The 14,441-nt window shown below is 31.6% G+C and overlaps 4 protein-coding genes and 1 long non-coding RNA gene across 6 annotated transcripts; all 5 read right to left on the bottom strand.

Moving 5' to 3' along the window:
* Positions 1-354: 354 nt before the first annotated feature.
* On the bottom strand, positions 355-1,569 carry LOC133844686 (uncharacterized). The gene is made up of 3 exons (XM_062278774.1): positions 1,343-1,569; positions 1,077-1,280; positions 355-1,009 (listed from the first exon to the last, which is right to left on the bottom strand). Exons 1-3 carry the CDS (start codon positions 1,461-1,463, stop codon positions 717-719), a joined length of 618 nt encoding a protein of 205 aa, XP_062134758.1. The 5' UTR covers positions 1,464-1,569; the 3' UTR covers positions 355-716.
* A 3,689-nt stretch (positions 1,570-5,258) lies between these two features.
* Positions 5,259-6,496, bottom strand: LOC133840870 (uncharacterized). Its single transcript, XM_062272999.1, has 3 exons — positions 6,221-6,496; positions 5,947-6,156; positions 5,259-5,884 (listed from the first exon to the last, which is right to left on the bottom strand). Exons 1-3 carry the CDS (start codon positions 6,321-6,323, stop codon positions 5,574-5,576), a joined length of 624 nt encoding a protein of 207 aa, XP_062128983.1. The 5' UTR covers positions 6,324-6,496; the 3' UTR covers positions 5,259-5,573.
* Positions 6,497-6,725: 229 nt separating this feature from the next.
* LOC133840026 (uncharacterized) lies at positions 6,726-7,866 on the bottom strand. Its single transcript, XM_062271679.1, has 3 exons — positions 7,525-7,866; positions 7,256-7,459; positions 6,726-7,195 (listed from the first exon to the last, which is right to left on the bottom strand). Exons 1-3 carry the CDS (start codon positions 7,646-7,648, stop codon positions 6,726-6,728), a joined length of 798 nt encoding a protein of 265 aa, XP_062127663.1. The 5' UTR covers positions 7,649-7,866.
* A 1,585-nt stretch (positions 7,867-9,451) lies between these two features.
* On the bottom strand, positions 9,452-11,315 carry LOC133843396 (uncharacterized). 2 transcript variants are annotated; one of them, XR_009894502.1, is made up of 4 exons: positions 11,144-11,315; positions 10,836-11,048; positions 9,697-10,764; positions 9,452-9,619 (listed from the first exon to the last, which is right to left on the bottom strand). It is a non-coding gene; the product is annotated as an uncharacterized LOC133843396 (long non-coding RNA). The 2 variants fall into 2 exon arrangements; XR_009894503.1 differs by lacking the exon at positions 10,836-11,048.
* Positions 11,316-13,342: 2,027 nt separating this feature from the next.
* On the bottom strand, positions 13,343-14,063 carry LOC133843666 (uncharacterized). The gene is made up of 3 exons (XM_062277310.1): positions 13,856-14,063; positions 13,569-13,772; positions 13,343-13,505 (listed from the first exon to the last, which is right to left on the bottom strand). Exons 1-3 carry the CDS (start codon positions 13,971-13,973, stop codon positions 13,408-13,410), a joined length of 420 nt encoding a protein of 139 aa, XP_062133294.1. The 5' UTR covers positions 13,974-14,063; the 3' UTR covers positions 13,343-13,407.
* Between the last annotated feature and the right edge of the window lie 378 nt (positions 14,064-14,441).

Genomic DNA, 14,441 nt, shown 5'->3' with positions numbered 1-14,441 from the left:
TTGGTACCAATCAAAAAAATAAATAATACACATATCTGTATTTATTGTTGTATTTATGTAAAAACAAGTACAAGTCCAAAAAATTTAAAATTTTTCTATTTATTTTGTGTAGATTGGCGAACGTATTACTAGCCAAGAGAGTGAGGGAGAGAGCGAGAGAGGAAAGCCAAAGAGAGTGAGAGAGGAAGGCCAAAGAGAGTCAATGACAGCTAGCATAAGGCTTGGAAATTAACACAACAAATAAATGCTAAAATTCCAATCTGTTTGCTTGAGTAGTGAATAGTGTATACCCTTATCAACTACATAATAAATTCAAATTTTATTTAATAATTTATTTTTGTAAAGTAAGAACACAAAAAGGTGTAGAAAAATGTTTGAAGAAGTTCAACGTTGCTTCTGTTAGCTGATACATGAGATAAGATAATACACTCAAACGTAGAGCGTCTGGCAGTTTACACATAAATTACATTTGTTCATTGTGAAGATAATCACACCTGAGATTGAGGTAGTACTCGTACTTGTGTATTGATAAATAACTCGTTTCAATTTCATTTTGCATTATCTTTGTCATCAAATCCAGATTGCTGCTTTCATTTTCAGATTCATTATTGTCGATGGCCTTTCCATTTCTATTATTATAGGGGAAATCCATATTATTCGAGCAATTAATGTCAAAATATTTGTTTACGTTAACAATTGCAAGAGTGTGCTCAGTATTAATCTTTCGAACTTAATAAGTTTGTATTCTGACCAGCCATAACATTTTTGTAACTTGGAGGACGATCATTGACATCACAAACAACTTCAATATCATTGTTTAAGTCGTTAATATTTGGGGCTGTAGTAGAATGAAGAGTATGTGACAGATCTTCAACAATTACTTCTCCTATATTTTTTGAATTTAGATTCGTTGGTCCTCCTCCAAATAAACAAGTACTAATGTCTGTAGTTGGATTCGCCACTTGATAGTACAATAATGCTTTCACAACGAATGTTAATGGTATATAAACTGTGAAAAGATATTAACGTATTAATTTCTTATTTTTAATGTTATTTCAGAGTATTAACGGACTCACCATTTACAGCTATTGCAAATAACAGCTGTCTCTCACTTATTTTTCTATAATTAATGAGCACAAGTCGAAGGATATACACAACTAATGTAACAATAATCCAAAGTATTACTTCGCTCTTCCCCCAGTCGCCTTTTCTTCCCATAAAGAACATGTTCATCAATATGTTCGTAAAGTAGACTCCAGTCCATGTCGCCAACATCCCAGCTGAAAACAAAATTGTCTTTAATTTGCGTAGGGGTTAATCAAAATGTATATGTATGACTAACGGCCAATGATCTGATTCATCAAATTTGAAATTTCGATTCCCATGTAGATTAACGAGTATAACGCACTAATTACAGCTATGACAATTGCCCACGACTTGATGGTCCATGATTCTTCAGCCATTTTCGATAGCAATGAATTGTTTTCTGTGAATTGTTTATATTTACTAATTCACTTTTGACATTAACCACAGGTGATACTATAAAAAAAACAGCCACGCTTAACGAGCGTTCTATGTATACTGAGCGCATTTCTGTTCAGTATCGTGAGACAAATGAAATCAACAAAAGATACAAAAAAGAGAAAGATAGAGCGAGAGGGAGAGTGAAAAAAGAGAATTAGTGAGAGAGTGGATAACAAAGAGCTGCTAACTGAGCAAATTCTGCGAGCACATGTTGTGGAATCTATTCAGTTAACAAACGAATAATAAACTTGAAAAGTGTTTAGCAGACTTTCACATACCCTTATACAAAAATTCGTTTTAAGTACATTTTGTATTTATTTAAAAAATGTAGACGTGATTACAAAAGAATTGCAACAAAGTAACAACACTAGGTTTGCGATATGTATTTTGTTTTGTTTCTATATACAATTGTTGCCTGTAACTCTTCCGATATTCTTTAAAATCACAAAATTTGCAATTATTTATGTCAATCGTTATTATTTTCTGATCTAGTGGTGTTATAGAGAATTGCTTTCAAATAATTAGACGAAGAACTGACATTTTTTGTTGTGTTATTCTTTGACAAAACATTCATTGTGTTATCTTGTTGAATTGAGGAAATGTTGTCCACGGGTGAAGGACACGCATTATTTTTAAAATATCTATCATTTCTTACTGCACAAATGCTAGGCTGATAAATAATATTGATTGAAGTGGAAAACATTGAAGACTTCCGACTGTTTTTAGGCTTGCCCATCAAAATGGGCGTAATTATTATCGAAATGAAAATGTAAGCTGCGGAATAATACAATTAATAAGTTGATTAAAATATTGAGGAATCTGAAATACTCACTATTTAAAAGTACATCTACAATTCTATCAATTGAATTGAGTGTATTGTAGTTAATCCCAAACAGTCGTAATAGAAGTACAACGCATGTGATAGAAATCCAAGTCCATATCGGTTTATAATTATTTATTATAAAACAGACTAGCATATACACATTTAGGGAAAAGTTGGAAGTGTATGTTGTAATCCACATCCATTGCATTACAGCTGGAAGCATTAAACTTAAGTATTTTCGCACACACCCCTATATACACCAAAAATGACATCACTCACGAAGACTGGCAACATTTTCAGTTAAAACCAAGTCGATGAATAGGATTACTAAATATGCAATTGAGTACATACAATTAGAGATTCCAATTATAACACCCCAACTGAAACAAGTCATATTAAAAATCTCAAAAGAGTATTTTAAAATAAGAAAAACATCACTATATTGTGTTAGGTCTACTTTTACTATAAACAAATGCCGACAGCGAGGCTTTAGCGAAAAACGGTGACGACATTTTTCGTCTGTGTGCGAGAGTTCCAAAAAGTGGAACTAAGAGAGGTTTCTGAAAATAAGTAGGGGGAGAAGTTACCCTGCCTCACAAATTGTATACATATGATAGTAACATGCCGAACCCTGAATGTTCTGTTCGTTTTTTTTTAGAAATTATGGTCAACTAATTGCATTTGTTATATTGATGCAGAATAGTTCTAAAATCTTTCGAGGAATTAGTGAACCGCTTTAAATGAATACTATCTTATAATATATAAAGCGGCACACAAATAGTTCAACAAAAGCAGACAGATCTAAAAACTTGCCGGTTCCAGCTCGCGCTCTGCTTAAGGAAAGAACACTCGAAAAAAAAAAACAAAACTAAACAAAGAGCGAAAAATCAAGAGAGGCAAAGTAGCGATGGGAGCGATTGGGAGAACAGTCAAGTGAGAAAGAAAGCAATTAGTTTAGAAAGTAGGATATTGCCCGAAATCGTGCGTCAACAGTTGTTCGCATAAAAAAGCATTCATCAACAGTTTGATGCCGATTCGTTTATACTCTCACAAAGTAAATTTTGCACAACAAAAATTTTTTTACAGAATATATTGCAAGCAACAAAATATCTTGCACAAAAAGAATATAAATTAATAAATCAATATAGTTTTTGGCCAAGTCTTCAATTAGGATAGGTTATGGTTAATTATTTTAAGCATTTCTTGATTCACTTTGGGAGAGTATGTTTCTTCGAAATTCCTCAGCGTAGCCCATTTTGAGTTATAACTGTGACCATATGCCTACAAACATAAATTATTTTTTTGCATACAATTTATTTCAGTCTACCCCTTACATATGTATGTACATATATAATAATAAGTTTAGCGTATCAAGAGTACAGTGATGACGCAATTTATCGACTGCGTGAGAGAGCTCCAAAATGTGGAATCTAACAAACTTAGTGTGGATCCTGAGTAAACAAATAGACCTAGGGAACTCTTAGATTCATACGCGTGCTGCCCAAATCCCCAAGTTTTAAACCCCTTGATACAAATTTTATAAACAAATAATATATAATATTATAATATTATGGCAGAGAATTTAAGTTATTCGACTTTATTTTTAATTAACTGCATTTATTTGGCATGGTTAGTCAGGCGAGCTTTGAAAATTTTATATGTATTAAAATTAATTTCTTGGAAATCATTTCATGTTGATGTCAATTTGAAGATGATTGTGAATATTTAATTAAATGAATTCAATCCAAATTTATTCTCTTTGGAAGTTTGCTGTCTCGAAATTTGGATTCCAACTTACTGTTATATGTTATATTTTATTTTAATTTTGTTATGTCTTATTATCGTTGACTACCTTTGATAAACAATCTTAATTTATTCATTTAGTTTAAGAATATAAAAATGCAATCTGGGTTGGCAGGCAGCAAGAACGAGAGAGAATATAATGTATAACATCACCTATTCATATAGCTTATTTTAACTTAACTTAACATTAATTTGAATAAAAATTTTACAGTATCAAAAATAATTCCAGCTATTATAATAAAACTGAATATTTTAAATGGAAACCTTTTAAGATAATCAAGCATTCAAAATTTTATAAGTATTCTATAATAAGATCTCGAAACTCATTTTGTATTGTCATCGGATATTTCATTACTCTGGTAAGCTTTGGATGCTTTTCATTTGAGTATCATTCGCCGTATTTTTTTTTTATTTCCTGTGTAGCACACATAATATGGTAATCGAAATAAATAGGTAAACTGTAAAGATGAAACATATATATCACAATCAGTTTTTTATTGCTAGTACAGAACTACTTACCACCAAAAATAAAATGAAAAATATATACTCTTATTTGAGCATCATTGGCAATTTTTATTATGCACAATGAACAATAAATTATCGTGCAGGTGACATATATTATAATTATCGTGTGATACTTCTTAAATATGCGTTCCAAAGCAAACATATTAAGATGAATATTGACGAAAAGCGCTACAACCCAAAACCAATCCCAAGGAATATAGTCTGAAATACAAATATAATTAGTATATTTTTTTTTTTTTTGATTTATAGTTAAAGTATCACCTCCATGATATCCCGTTTTAAAACTGTATATTGCCACTATAAGCACAGGCGAAAATAGAACATTGATTATAGTAAGAGCAATTCCCAATGATTTACAGTGTTCCATATTTAGACAGTAATATTTAAATACTCCATACAGATATTTACGGATACACGCGTCCTGAATTATGGTTTTGCGCACACTGTGGGCAATTTGTTTGAGCAACGGGCATCCAAATAATACGTGATAGTGAAAGAGTTGCATTGTGGAAGTTAAGCGGATTCTCTTAAGGCGGACAACGCAAACATATATATTATACAAAAATTCAAATAAAATAAGATATTTATTTAACATGTTATTATATTCCCACTGACACTGAATATTGTTACAATATAATTTATGCGTAATAAAATACTGAATGCACATGAATGCACATTTGATTTTTTTCTGAGGGCGGACACAACAATTTTTGTTTGAGTAAAAAGCGCTTAACCAAGCCAATTAGTTGTCAGTGTTGAGAGCGTATTCCGAAGAGAGAATTTAAGTAAGCGAGAGAGAAAAATGGTGAAAACATCAACAAGTGGCATAGAACACAAGGAAAAGAGATTGGCATAATGGAATCAATTGAAATGCGGAAGCAAATGTAATATATCTTTTTCATTCGCCGCAACAGTCTCCACCATCGTCGCAATCTCCGTATCCTCCATCTGAGTCATCACATGCAGATCCACCATCGTTGCCACAGTCTTCGTCGTGACCTGCGGGACTTGAGGAAACATGCTGAAATGTAATTGATAAAGGAGGTCCTATTACTACGGCGGCGGGTGCATCACAAATTTCATCTACAGATGATCCGGCACCACTTCCCGATTTTCTTCTAGATTTTGTTGGCTCAATAGTTTCGTCTGTTTTATCTTTTAAAATACTCATCATAAAGAGCATAATAATTAGCGTGATAAATATGTAAACTGTAAAATAAAGTTAATTATTAGTTGGAAAAATAAAATTATGAGCCAACTGAAGTACTCACAACAAATGAATTCGTTTATAGTTCTGATAGTTGAACTCAATTTACCGGATTGAATCTTATAGATATGTAATAGAAGTACGACGAAACTAATAAAGAACCAAAACCAAATGCCTACTCTTTGGGCTCTGTAATAGCGTCTGAACATAAATGTGTTGACGCACATATTCACAGCGTACACCACAAGCCAAGGCCAATGCAAATACCTTCTGTCTGGAAGAGAAATATCCGGTTTCTACAAATTCGCATAAATATTCATAAACATACACAAACTCACCGGCATCGCCTGTGACCAAGTCAGCGAACACGATTGCAAAGTACCCAAGGGAATACAACAAATTTAAGAATGATACTGTAGCGCCACAAATATGGTATGCCATATTGAAAAGTTTTCAGTTATACCACATATAGTACAAACATTCAACTATAATTTACATAAAGGAATACACACGTGTTGTCGGAGACGGATCAGTTCAAACTGAAACCTAAGCTTTCTAACTGCGTACGAGAGCTTCAGATAGCGGAATCTAGTGTGGAATGTAAATCTATAGACAATACAAACACATATGAGTCTATACACATATACGTATAAAATGCATATGAATTACCGAGCTGAACACCGAAGGGTGAATGTTCTTCAGTAGATGACATGAAAAGCTGTTATTTTGTTGTAAGTGCAATCGGTATAGCAGAATATTGTATTTAAGATTATGAACATGTAATGAATTACTGTGAACTAACTACTGAGAACTAATATGTAATTGGATTTCATTTATGATAACTTAATCATCGCCACCACCACAGTCATAACCTCCAGAGTCATCGCAACCACAATTATTAGATTCATAATCATTTGAGCAATTATAATCATAACCACCTCCACTATTATCATCGTTTGAGACCTGACAGCATCCATCGTTATCATTATTCTGCCTATCAGAATCATCACAGTTCCCAAAATCATTTTTATCTGAGCCAGTGCCACCATTGATAAATAGTTCACCAATTGTAAAATCATATTCAAATTGAGTATCCGGCAACTCAATTCCCTCATTTTCACTCCAGCTCTCATATTGTTGATGCTGACGATATCTTCTAGTACCGGCCGAAGTCGCAAAGTTACTCCTTTGATTGGTTGAATTAGTTGGTATTCTATTTGTAGCATAGAATTCAATTGAATTTGGCAAATCATCTTTCTTTGGTAATGTCTTTTCAACAAAGACTATTATAATAATCGAAATTAATATTTTAGCTGTAGGGATAAAATAAGTTAGTACACGATCAAAGATTAAGTATGCTATGCCATACTTACCGATAAATATAAAGAACATTAACTTGATCTTTCCAACAAATGTGTCTTCACAAGTTGGCGCAATGATCAAACAAACAAATACTATTGAAAAATATTTCCACGCTCTAATTGCAGATCGCTCATTGTAGAATATGTAACCAAGAATACACACATTAAAAATTATGTTGCTGATTAAAACAACAATCCAAAGTAATGGCATACTAGCTAAAAAAAAAAAAAAATACAATTTTCGAAATGTTCAAAAATATCTTATTGTGATCATATCATACCACAATTCTCTTTACTGCATTCTCCATCAACTTTAACAATATCTAATAATGCCCCAATAATTACAATCGAAAACAACACATTGATGATGGTAACAGCAATTCCACAAGCCTTCAAATATTTCATGTTGATATTTTCCAAAATTCACTTTAGACAGCTATTGTGCCCTCGTGCTTAATGTTGAACGTAGACTGCCTATAAAATAGCCCAGCGCCATACACATAACTCGAGGCCGAGAGAGATGCGCAATGTGAACATAAGAGAATTTTAAAATAAAATGAACTCAAAATAAAAAACTCTCTTTATTTTCAAAAAATTGTTTGATTACTTATTTGAAAAAATGAAAACAAAATGACTAATAGCACAAAATTACGAATTAATACTTATCAGTAAAAAATTAAATTAAAAAACTTCACTATTCGGGAAACAAAAATTGGAAGAAATGATTAATATGACCACAAAAACAAAAAATTAAAAAAAAAAAAATAAACAAATATTGATTTGGACATCGCTTTTGAACAACACTATCATTCTTTCAATGGAAATTGACTCTAATAGAGCTGCGATGATAACAGCGTTCTCACTAGCATCCCATAATAATGTAGTAGTCAAAATGAATGTGTCTTGAATGACAGCTTAGAAAAAACTACCGAACACAGCTGAGAAATCTAAGAAAAAACCGAATCGCAATATGTAACTTTATTGAAACACGAATTCTGTAGTTAAGAGAATTGTCTCTTATCCTAAGAGAACAGTGTATTTGAAATATTTATTTCAGAACATTTTAAATACTCGTATACTGAATAATGATATTGTGAACCCTACAGCTAATTTCTTTAAGCAGCGTAAGTTTTCGTAACTTCAATGTCTGCTCTTGACGTTGCCGACTGAAGAGAAATTATAAATATAAATTTTATAAATTTCATTTTTTTTTAAAACATTTTTACATGCCCTTTTTTGTATGCTGGTATAGTAGAAACCATTAGCATTATAAGTTGATTCCAAAAAGAGAATTTGAGCTAGCGAGATAAAGAGAGGGAGAAAGGGAAAGAGGAGAATAAGAGAAATATTAAGAACATCAAAGAGTTGCAGACTCTTTGAGAGAATAATTAAATTAGACTTCCATACAAATATGAAAATGAAAATCTCCATATTCTCCATTTGAGTAATCACATACAGAAGCATCATCGCTGCCATAGTTTGCATAGTGATCAAAAGTTCAGGGAATTATGTTACATATATTATATATACAAAATATTAAGTATATAAATGTCAGCCTGATACAAACATAAGTAAATGTAAAAATTGAAATAGACTCCGATGCTCACAAATCGTAGCCACCGCCTTATTCTACATCTGCGCAATCACATACAGATTCATTAAGGTATAGTTTGAATAAAGTTCAAAAGTTCAGAGAATTATGTATGCAAGCTGATTTTGCACTCTACTAGAAAGTTATAAATATTAAGCAGCTATATATTAATATAATTTTTTAATATATTTGACTAGATTTTTGTTGAAATATACAACATTTTACAGTAATAAAAATAAGTCGCATCGCTAGATATTTTAGATAAAAGTCAACTTTAAATCTTCTGAGGTAGTTGAGCATTGAGCGTTGAATAAGTACTTAATAATAAATTCTCCAAAGGTATTTAGTATCGATATCAGATCTCTCATTACTCTGATATCCTTTCGATGGTATTCATTTCAGTATCAAACGACGTGTTTTGATTCTTTTGAAAATCCATGTGTATCAAAAAAACGATAATAGACGAAACAATAAAGTAAACTGCAAAGATAAATATACATACATATATAGTAATCAAATGTAACAGTTGTAATAATAAAGAATATAGTATTACTTACATATGACAAAAATGAGAAATAATTTTGATATTATTGGATAAGAAATTACACCATCAAGTACCGTATAGTGCAATGAACAAATAAAGATTGAGCAGGAGAAAATTGTTATCAATAATCTACGATTCGTCTTGAATGTGCGTTCAAAATTGAGCATATTTAGATGTACATTGATCGATAGCGCGATAAGGCAAAGTAAATAAGTAAATAAAACTAAAGGTCGCGGAAAACCTGAAATATAGTAATAAATACGAATATTATATATTTTTACTAAAAACATTTATCTTGTCATTTGGTTGACATCTCACCTAGATGAGGTCGTGTGTTCACTCCGCATATTACCATAATAAACACAGGCGTTAATAACGCATTGATGATTCTAAAAGTGACTCTCAATACTTCATTGAATCCCATATTTAGTTGGTAATATTTAAATACTCAATTGCAATAATCTTGAATACACGTTCACTGGATGATGGTTTTGGGCACACTGCTGATATTTGTAGCAACGCATGTCTATTCGAAAAATTAGAAGTCTCGCAATGTGGAACCTAAGTGGATTCTCTTGAATTTACCGCCAAAAGAGAAATCTTGATTTTGCTCTTTCATTTTTTTAATAAAATTAAAACAAAATGTTAAGTCAATTTTTTAAGAAAATTAATATTACAATAAGACATTAAAATACTAAATCCACATTTTTCCCATGATTTATGCTTTGTTTGTACGTTGTGTATTAACTTACCCGAGCTAATCAACATTAAAAGCCGATTGCCAAAAAGAGAATTTGAGCAAGCGAGAGAGAAATGTAAATAAAGAAGATCGATAAGTATTCGCATATTGATGAGTACAAACAAAAGTAAATGTGAAAATTGAAATAGACTCCGGTGTTCAGAAACTGTAGACACCGCCGTATTCTACATCTGAGCAATCGCATGCAGATTCATTGAGGCTGCCATAGTTTGAATCAAGTTCAAAAGTTCAGAGAATTATGTATGCAAGCTAATTTTGCACTCCACTAGAAAGTTATAAATATTAAGCAACTTATATATTAATATAATTTTTTTAATATATTTGACTTGATTTTGATTGAAGTATAAAACAATTTACAGTAATAAAAATAACTCGCATCACTAGATATTATCACTAGATATTTTAGATAAAAGTCTACTTTAAATCTTCTGAGGTAGTTGAGCATTGAGCGTTGAATATGTACCCAATAATAAATTCTCGAAATGAATTGTAGTATCGATATCAGATCTCTCATTACTCTGGTAACGTTTCGATCGTATTCATTTCAGTATCAAGCGCCGTGTTTTGATTCTTTCGAAAATCCAAGTGTATTAAACACACAATAATAAGCGAAATAACAAGGTAACCTGAAAAGAAAAATATACATATCGTAATGAACTATAACAGTTCCAATAATGAATAACATAATATTACTTACATAGGATCAAAAAGTTAATAAAATGTATGAAGAATATAAATACAATTACTATATTAAGTTTCAATAATCGCAAAAAAATAAAATAGATCGAGCAGGAAGCACATGTTATAACTAATCTGCGATTCGTCTTAAATGTGCGTTCCAAATTGAGCATATTAAGATGTACATTGATGAATAGCGAGACTACATAAAGTAAAACGAATGGTGCAAAATCTGAAAAAATAATTATAAATATAAATATATATTTTTGAACTTAGCCATAATATACTAATAAAATCTTTTATCTTGTCATTTGGTTAACTTCTCACCATAAAGATATCCCTTGTTCACACCGTATATTGCCGCAATAAGTACAGGCGTACATAATGCATTGATGACACTAAAAGCGATTTTCAATACTTCACAGCATCCCATCTTAAAGTAGTAATATTTAAATACTCGTTTGAGATAACTTTGTATACACGTTCCCTGAATGATGATTTTGCGGACACTGCTGATGATGTGTTTGAGCAACGCAAGTCTACATATTTCACGAAAGCAAAATATTCACAATGTGGAACTTATGTGGATTCTCTGAGGTAGTTGAGGATTCTCTTGAAGTTGTTGATTTAAGAGAAATTTAAGTTTTGCTCTCTTTAATTTTTTTTTTAATAAAACTAAAACCAAATGTTTAGTAACTTTTTAAAGAAATTTATTATTATTATATCATTATTAGACAATTAAATAATAAATGCAAACATATATGCACATCTTATATCATGTTTTATGATTTTTTTTGGTATATTGATAAAACATATTTTGTTGATCGTTAAGAGCACGATCTAATCGGCAATAAAAGCCGATTGCCTAAAAGAGAGTGTAAACAATTGAGAGAGGAATGCAACAAGAATATCAATAAGTGGCAGAACTTTTGGTAGTGCAAACAAAAGTAAATATGTAAATTAAAATAGACTCCGGTTTTTTCGAATCGTAGCCACCTCCATCACCCGAGTAACCTCCATATTAGTAACCTCCATATGAGTATCCTCCATATGAGTAAGCAGATACAGATGCATTATCGCTAGCACAATCGGTATCGTAATCAAAGGGATTTGTCGATATTTGCTTAACTATAATAGTTAAAGGAACATCCTTTCCATCATTTCCGGGTGTATCATAATTTCCACCCATTAGTGATTCGAAGCCATTTACTGATTTTCTGGATTTTGTTGGAAAATACGTAAGCGATTCGTCTTTCTTCTTTTTCCCCAAACACTTCATGAAGAGCATAATAATAAGCGAGATAAATATATAAACTGTCAAATAAAGTGCATTGTTAGTTATAAAAAAATCATTAACAATCCGTTAATAACCACGATTTTTGAATTGAATTTACCAAAATGAATTCTAATGATATGTAAGAGAAGCATGCCGAAAGTCGCCAAGAATATATTATTAATATTATAAAAGATAAATTTTATGTTAACTTAATCATCACTGCCAGGTACATCGCACTGAAAGTCATTAAATTCTTAATCATTGACAGCATTCATCATTATCATTATTGAGTGAGATATTCAGAATCATCACAGTTTCCATATCAGTCCTTATCTTAGCCAGGTGAGTTGGTAAATAGTTCACCAACTGCAAAGTTCTCCCAGTTTCACTCAAGCTCGCATATTGTTGATGCTGATGATAACTTTCAGTACCAGCCGAATTTGTAGTTCGTGATGTAGTAATGACAACAACCGAAACTATTAGGTAAACTGTGGAGTATAATACACATACATATATATTAAATGATCAGTGGCTAAGCTATGTAAGTATGTAGAACTTACCGATAAATGTATAAATCAATAACTTGATATTTTAAAGAATGTTTCCTGAAGAATGGGCCCAATGATCACCAAACCAAATGCGATTGAAAAATATATCCATTCTCTAATTCCAGATCGGTCATTTTGAACATACGACTAACAATCCCTATATTAAATACAATGTTGATGGATAAAACTGTAATCCAAAGTAATGGCAGCTGAAAAAATAAGATTTGAAGCCAATAGCTTACAAATATCTAATTTTGATCATATCTTACCACCAATTATCCAAATTGTAACAACAATCTGATTCGCAAGCAACACACTGATGTCGACAACAGAAATTCCAAATGCCTTCAATCATTTTATGTTGAATTCGAGTTTAACAAAACTGCTTTATAGAGCACTAATGCTGTTAGTGTTCATGCTCAACATAGACTGCCGAACACAAAGCAACGCACCATGAACATAACCCAATAGAGAGGAATATTTACAAAGATAAACTTAAGAGTATCGCAAAATAAAAATCGTCTTACTTAACTCAGCATTAAAGGGTAAGTACTCTTTATTCTTGAAAGAGCTTTTGTTATTATTTGTTATCAGCGGTATACAAAATGAATTCTATTTTTTTTTTTTTTTTAGAGCTTCGGAACAATTTTTGTTATTGGCATTCTGAGCATCTTGCACAAATATTCAATTTTATTTCTTGAGTTGCTTTATTGAAATGTTGAAAATAGGTTGTAATTGTAAAGATGATATCATCATTTTCATTAGCTTTAAGAGTCATTGATTTGAGTCTCAAATGTCACATTCTGTTTTCTTTGAAGATTCCTTTGAAGGAAACCCATTATAATAGTTGAAATAAAGAGGTAAACTGTTGAAAAATAAAATAGAATGTAATAACAATTAGGGCAAATCTTTTTTAATTATTACTTACTTATAAAAAAGAAACTAATGTCGTTTGTTATTCCTGAAAATATTCTATAATAAATAGCCAAGATAAGAAGCGAAGCAAGAGCTATTGAATAAGCGATCCATAGTTTGACTCCGAGAGGATCGTTCTTGATTATGCGTGCCAAGACAAACATGTTCAGAAATAAACTAGAGCTGTTACCCAGAAGAATTATAGATGTAATAGAAACTGAAAGATAATTATAAAATTATACATATTAAAAAAAATTCCTATTTAAAGTTAAATATAATTCCATTTAGTTATCTTCTTACGATTATTTGTCAGATTCCAAAGATTTGTCCTCTGAATGCAGAATTCGATAAATAGAAAATGCGTGAAGAGAACACTGATAATGGTAATTGCGATTCCACTAGCTTTAAGGCATCCCATAATCAGACTTTATTCAAAAACTCAATTTGGAATATTTGGAATGCAAGTGTTTTGAACGATTGCTTAAAATAAACTGACGCTCGAATCGCCGAGCACCGCTAACAAACCTTAAAAGCGGCATATAATCGCAATGTGGAACTTAACTGAATTGTGATTAAGAGAAGTCTTTCTTATCTTAAGAGAGCTGTGTCATTACATACTAACATATATTACGTAATCACTCAGGGAAGGGGGAGGGGGTCAAGGAAATTTCCTGGTCCTGGTTCCAGTCGAATGGTGGACAGCCGCTATGTTGTCTGCTACTAAAACACAATTGGGAGTGATTATGTTTGATTACATGGAGAGGGAGGGGTCTTGGACAATGATTACGTAATCATTTTATAAAAATTTTGTTGTTAAAAGTATTTATTCAAAAATTGGCTTCGCGCCGATTACTCCGTTAATAAGTACCGAATGCAACTCTATAAT

This window comes from Drosophila sulfurigaster, chromosome 3 (genome assembly GCF_023558435.1).
Source record: "Drosophila sulfurigaster albostrigata strain 15112-1811.04 chromosome 3, ASM2355843v2, whole genome shotgun sequence".
NCBI lineage: Eukaryota > Metazoa > Arthropoda > Insecta > Diptera > Drosophilidae > Drosophila > Drosophila sulfurigaster.
This window is presented reverse-complemented; position numbering and strand designations above follow the sequence as displayed.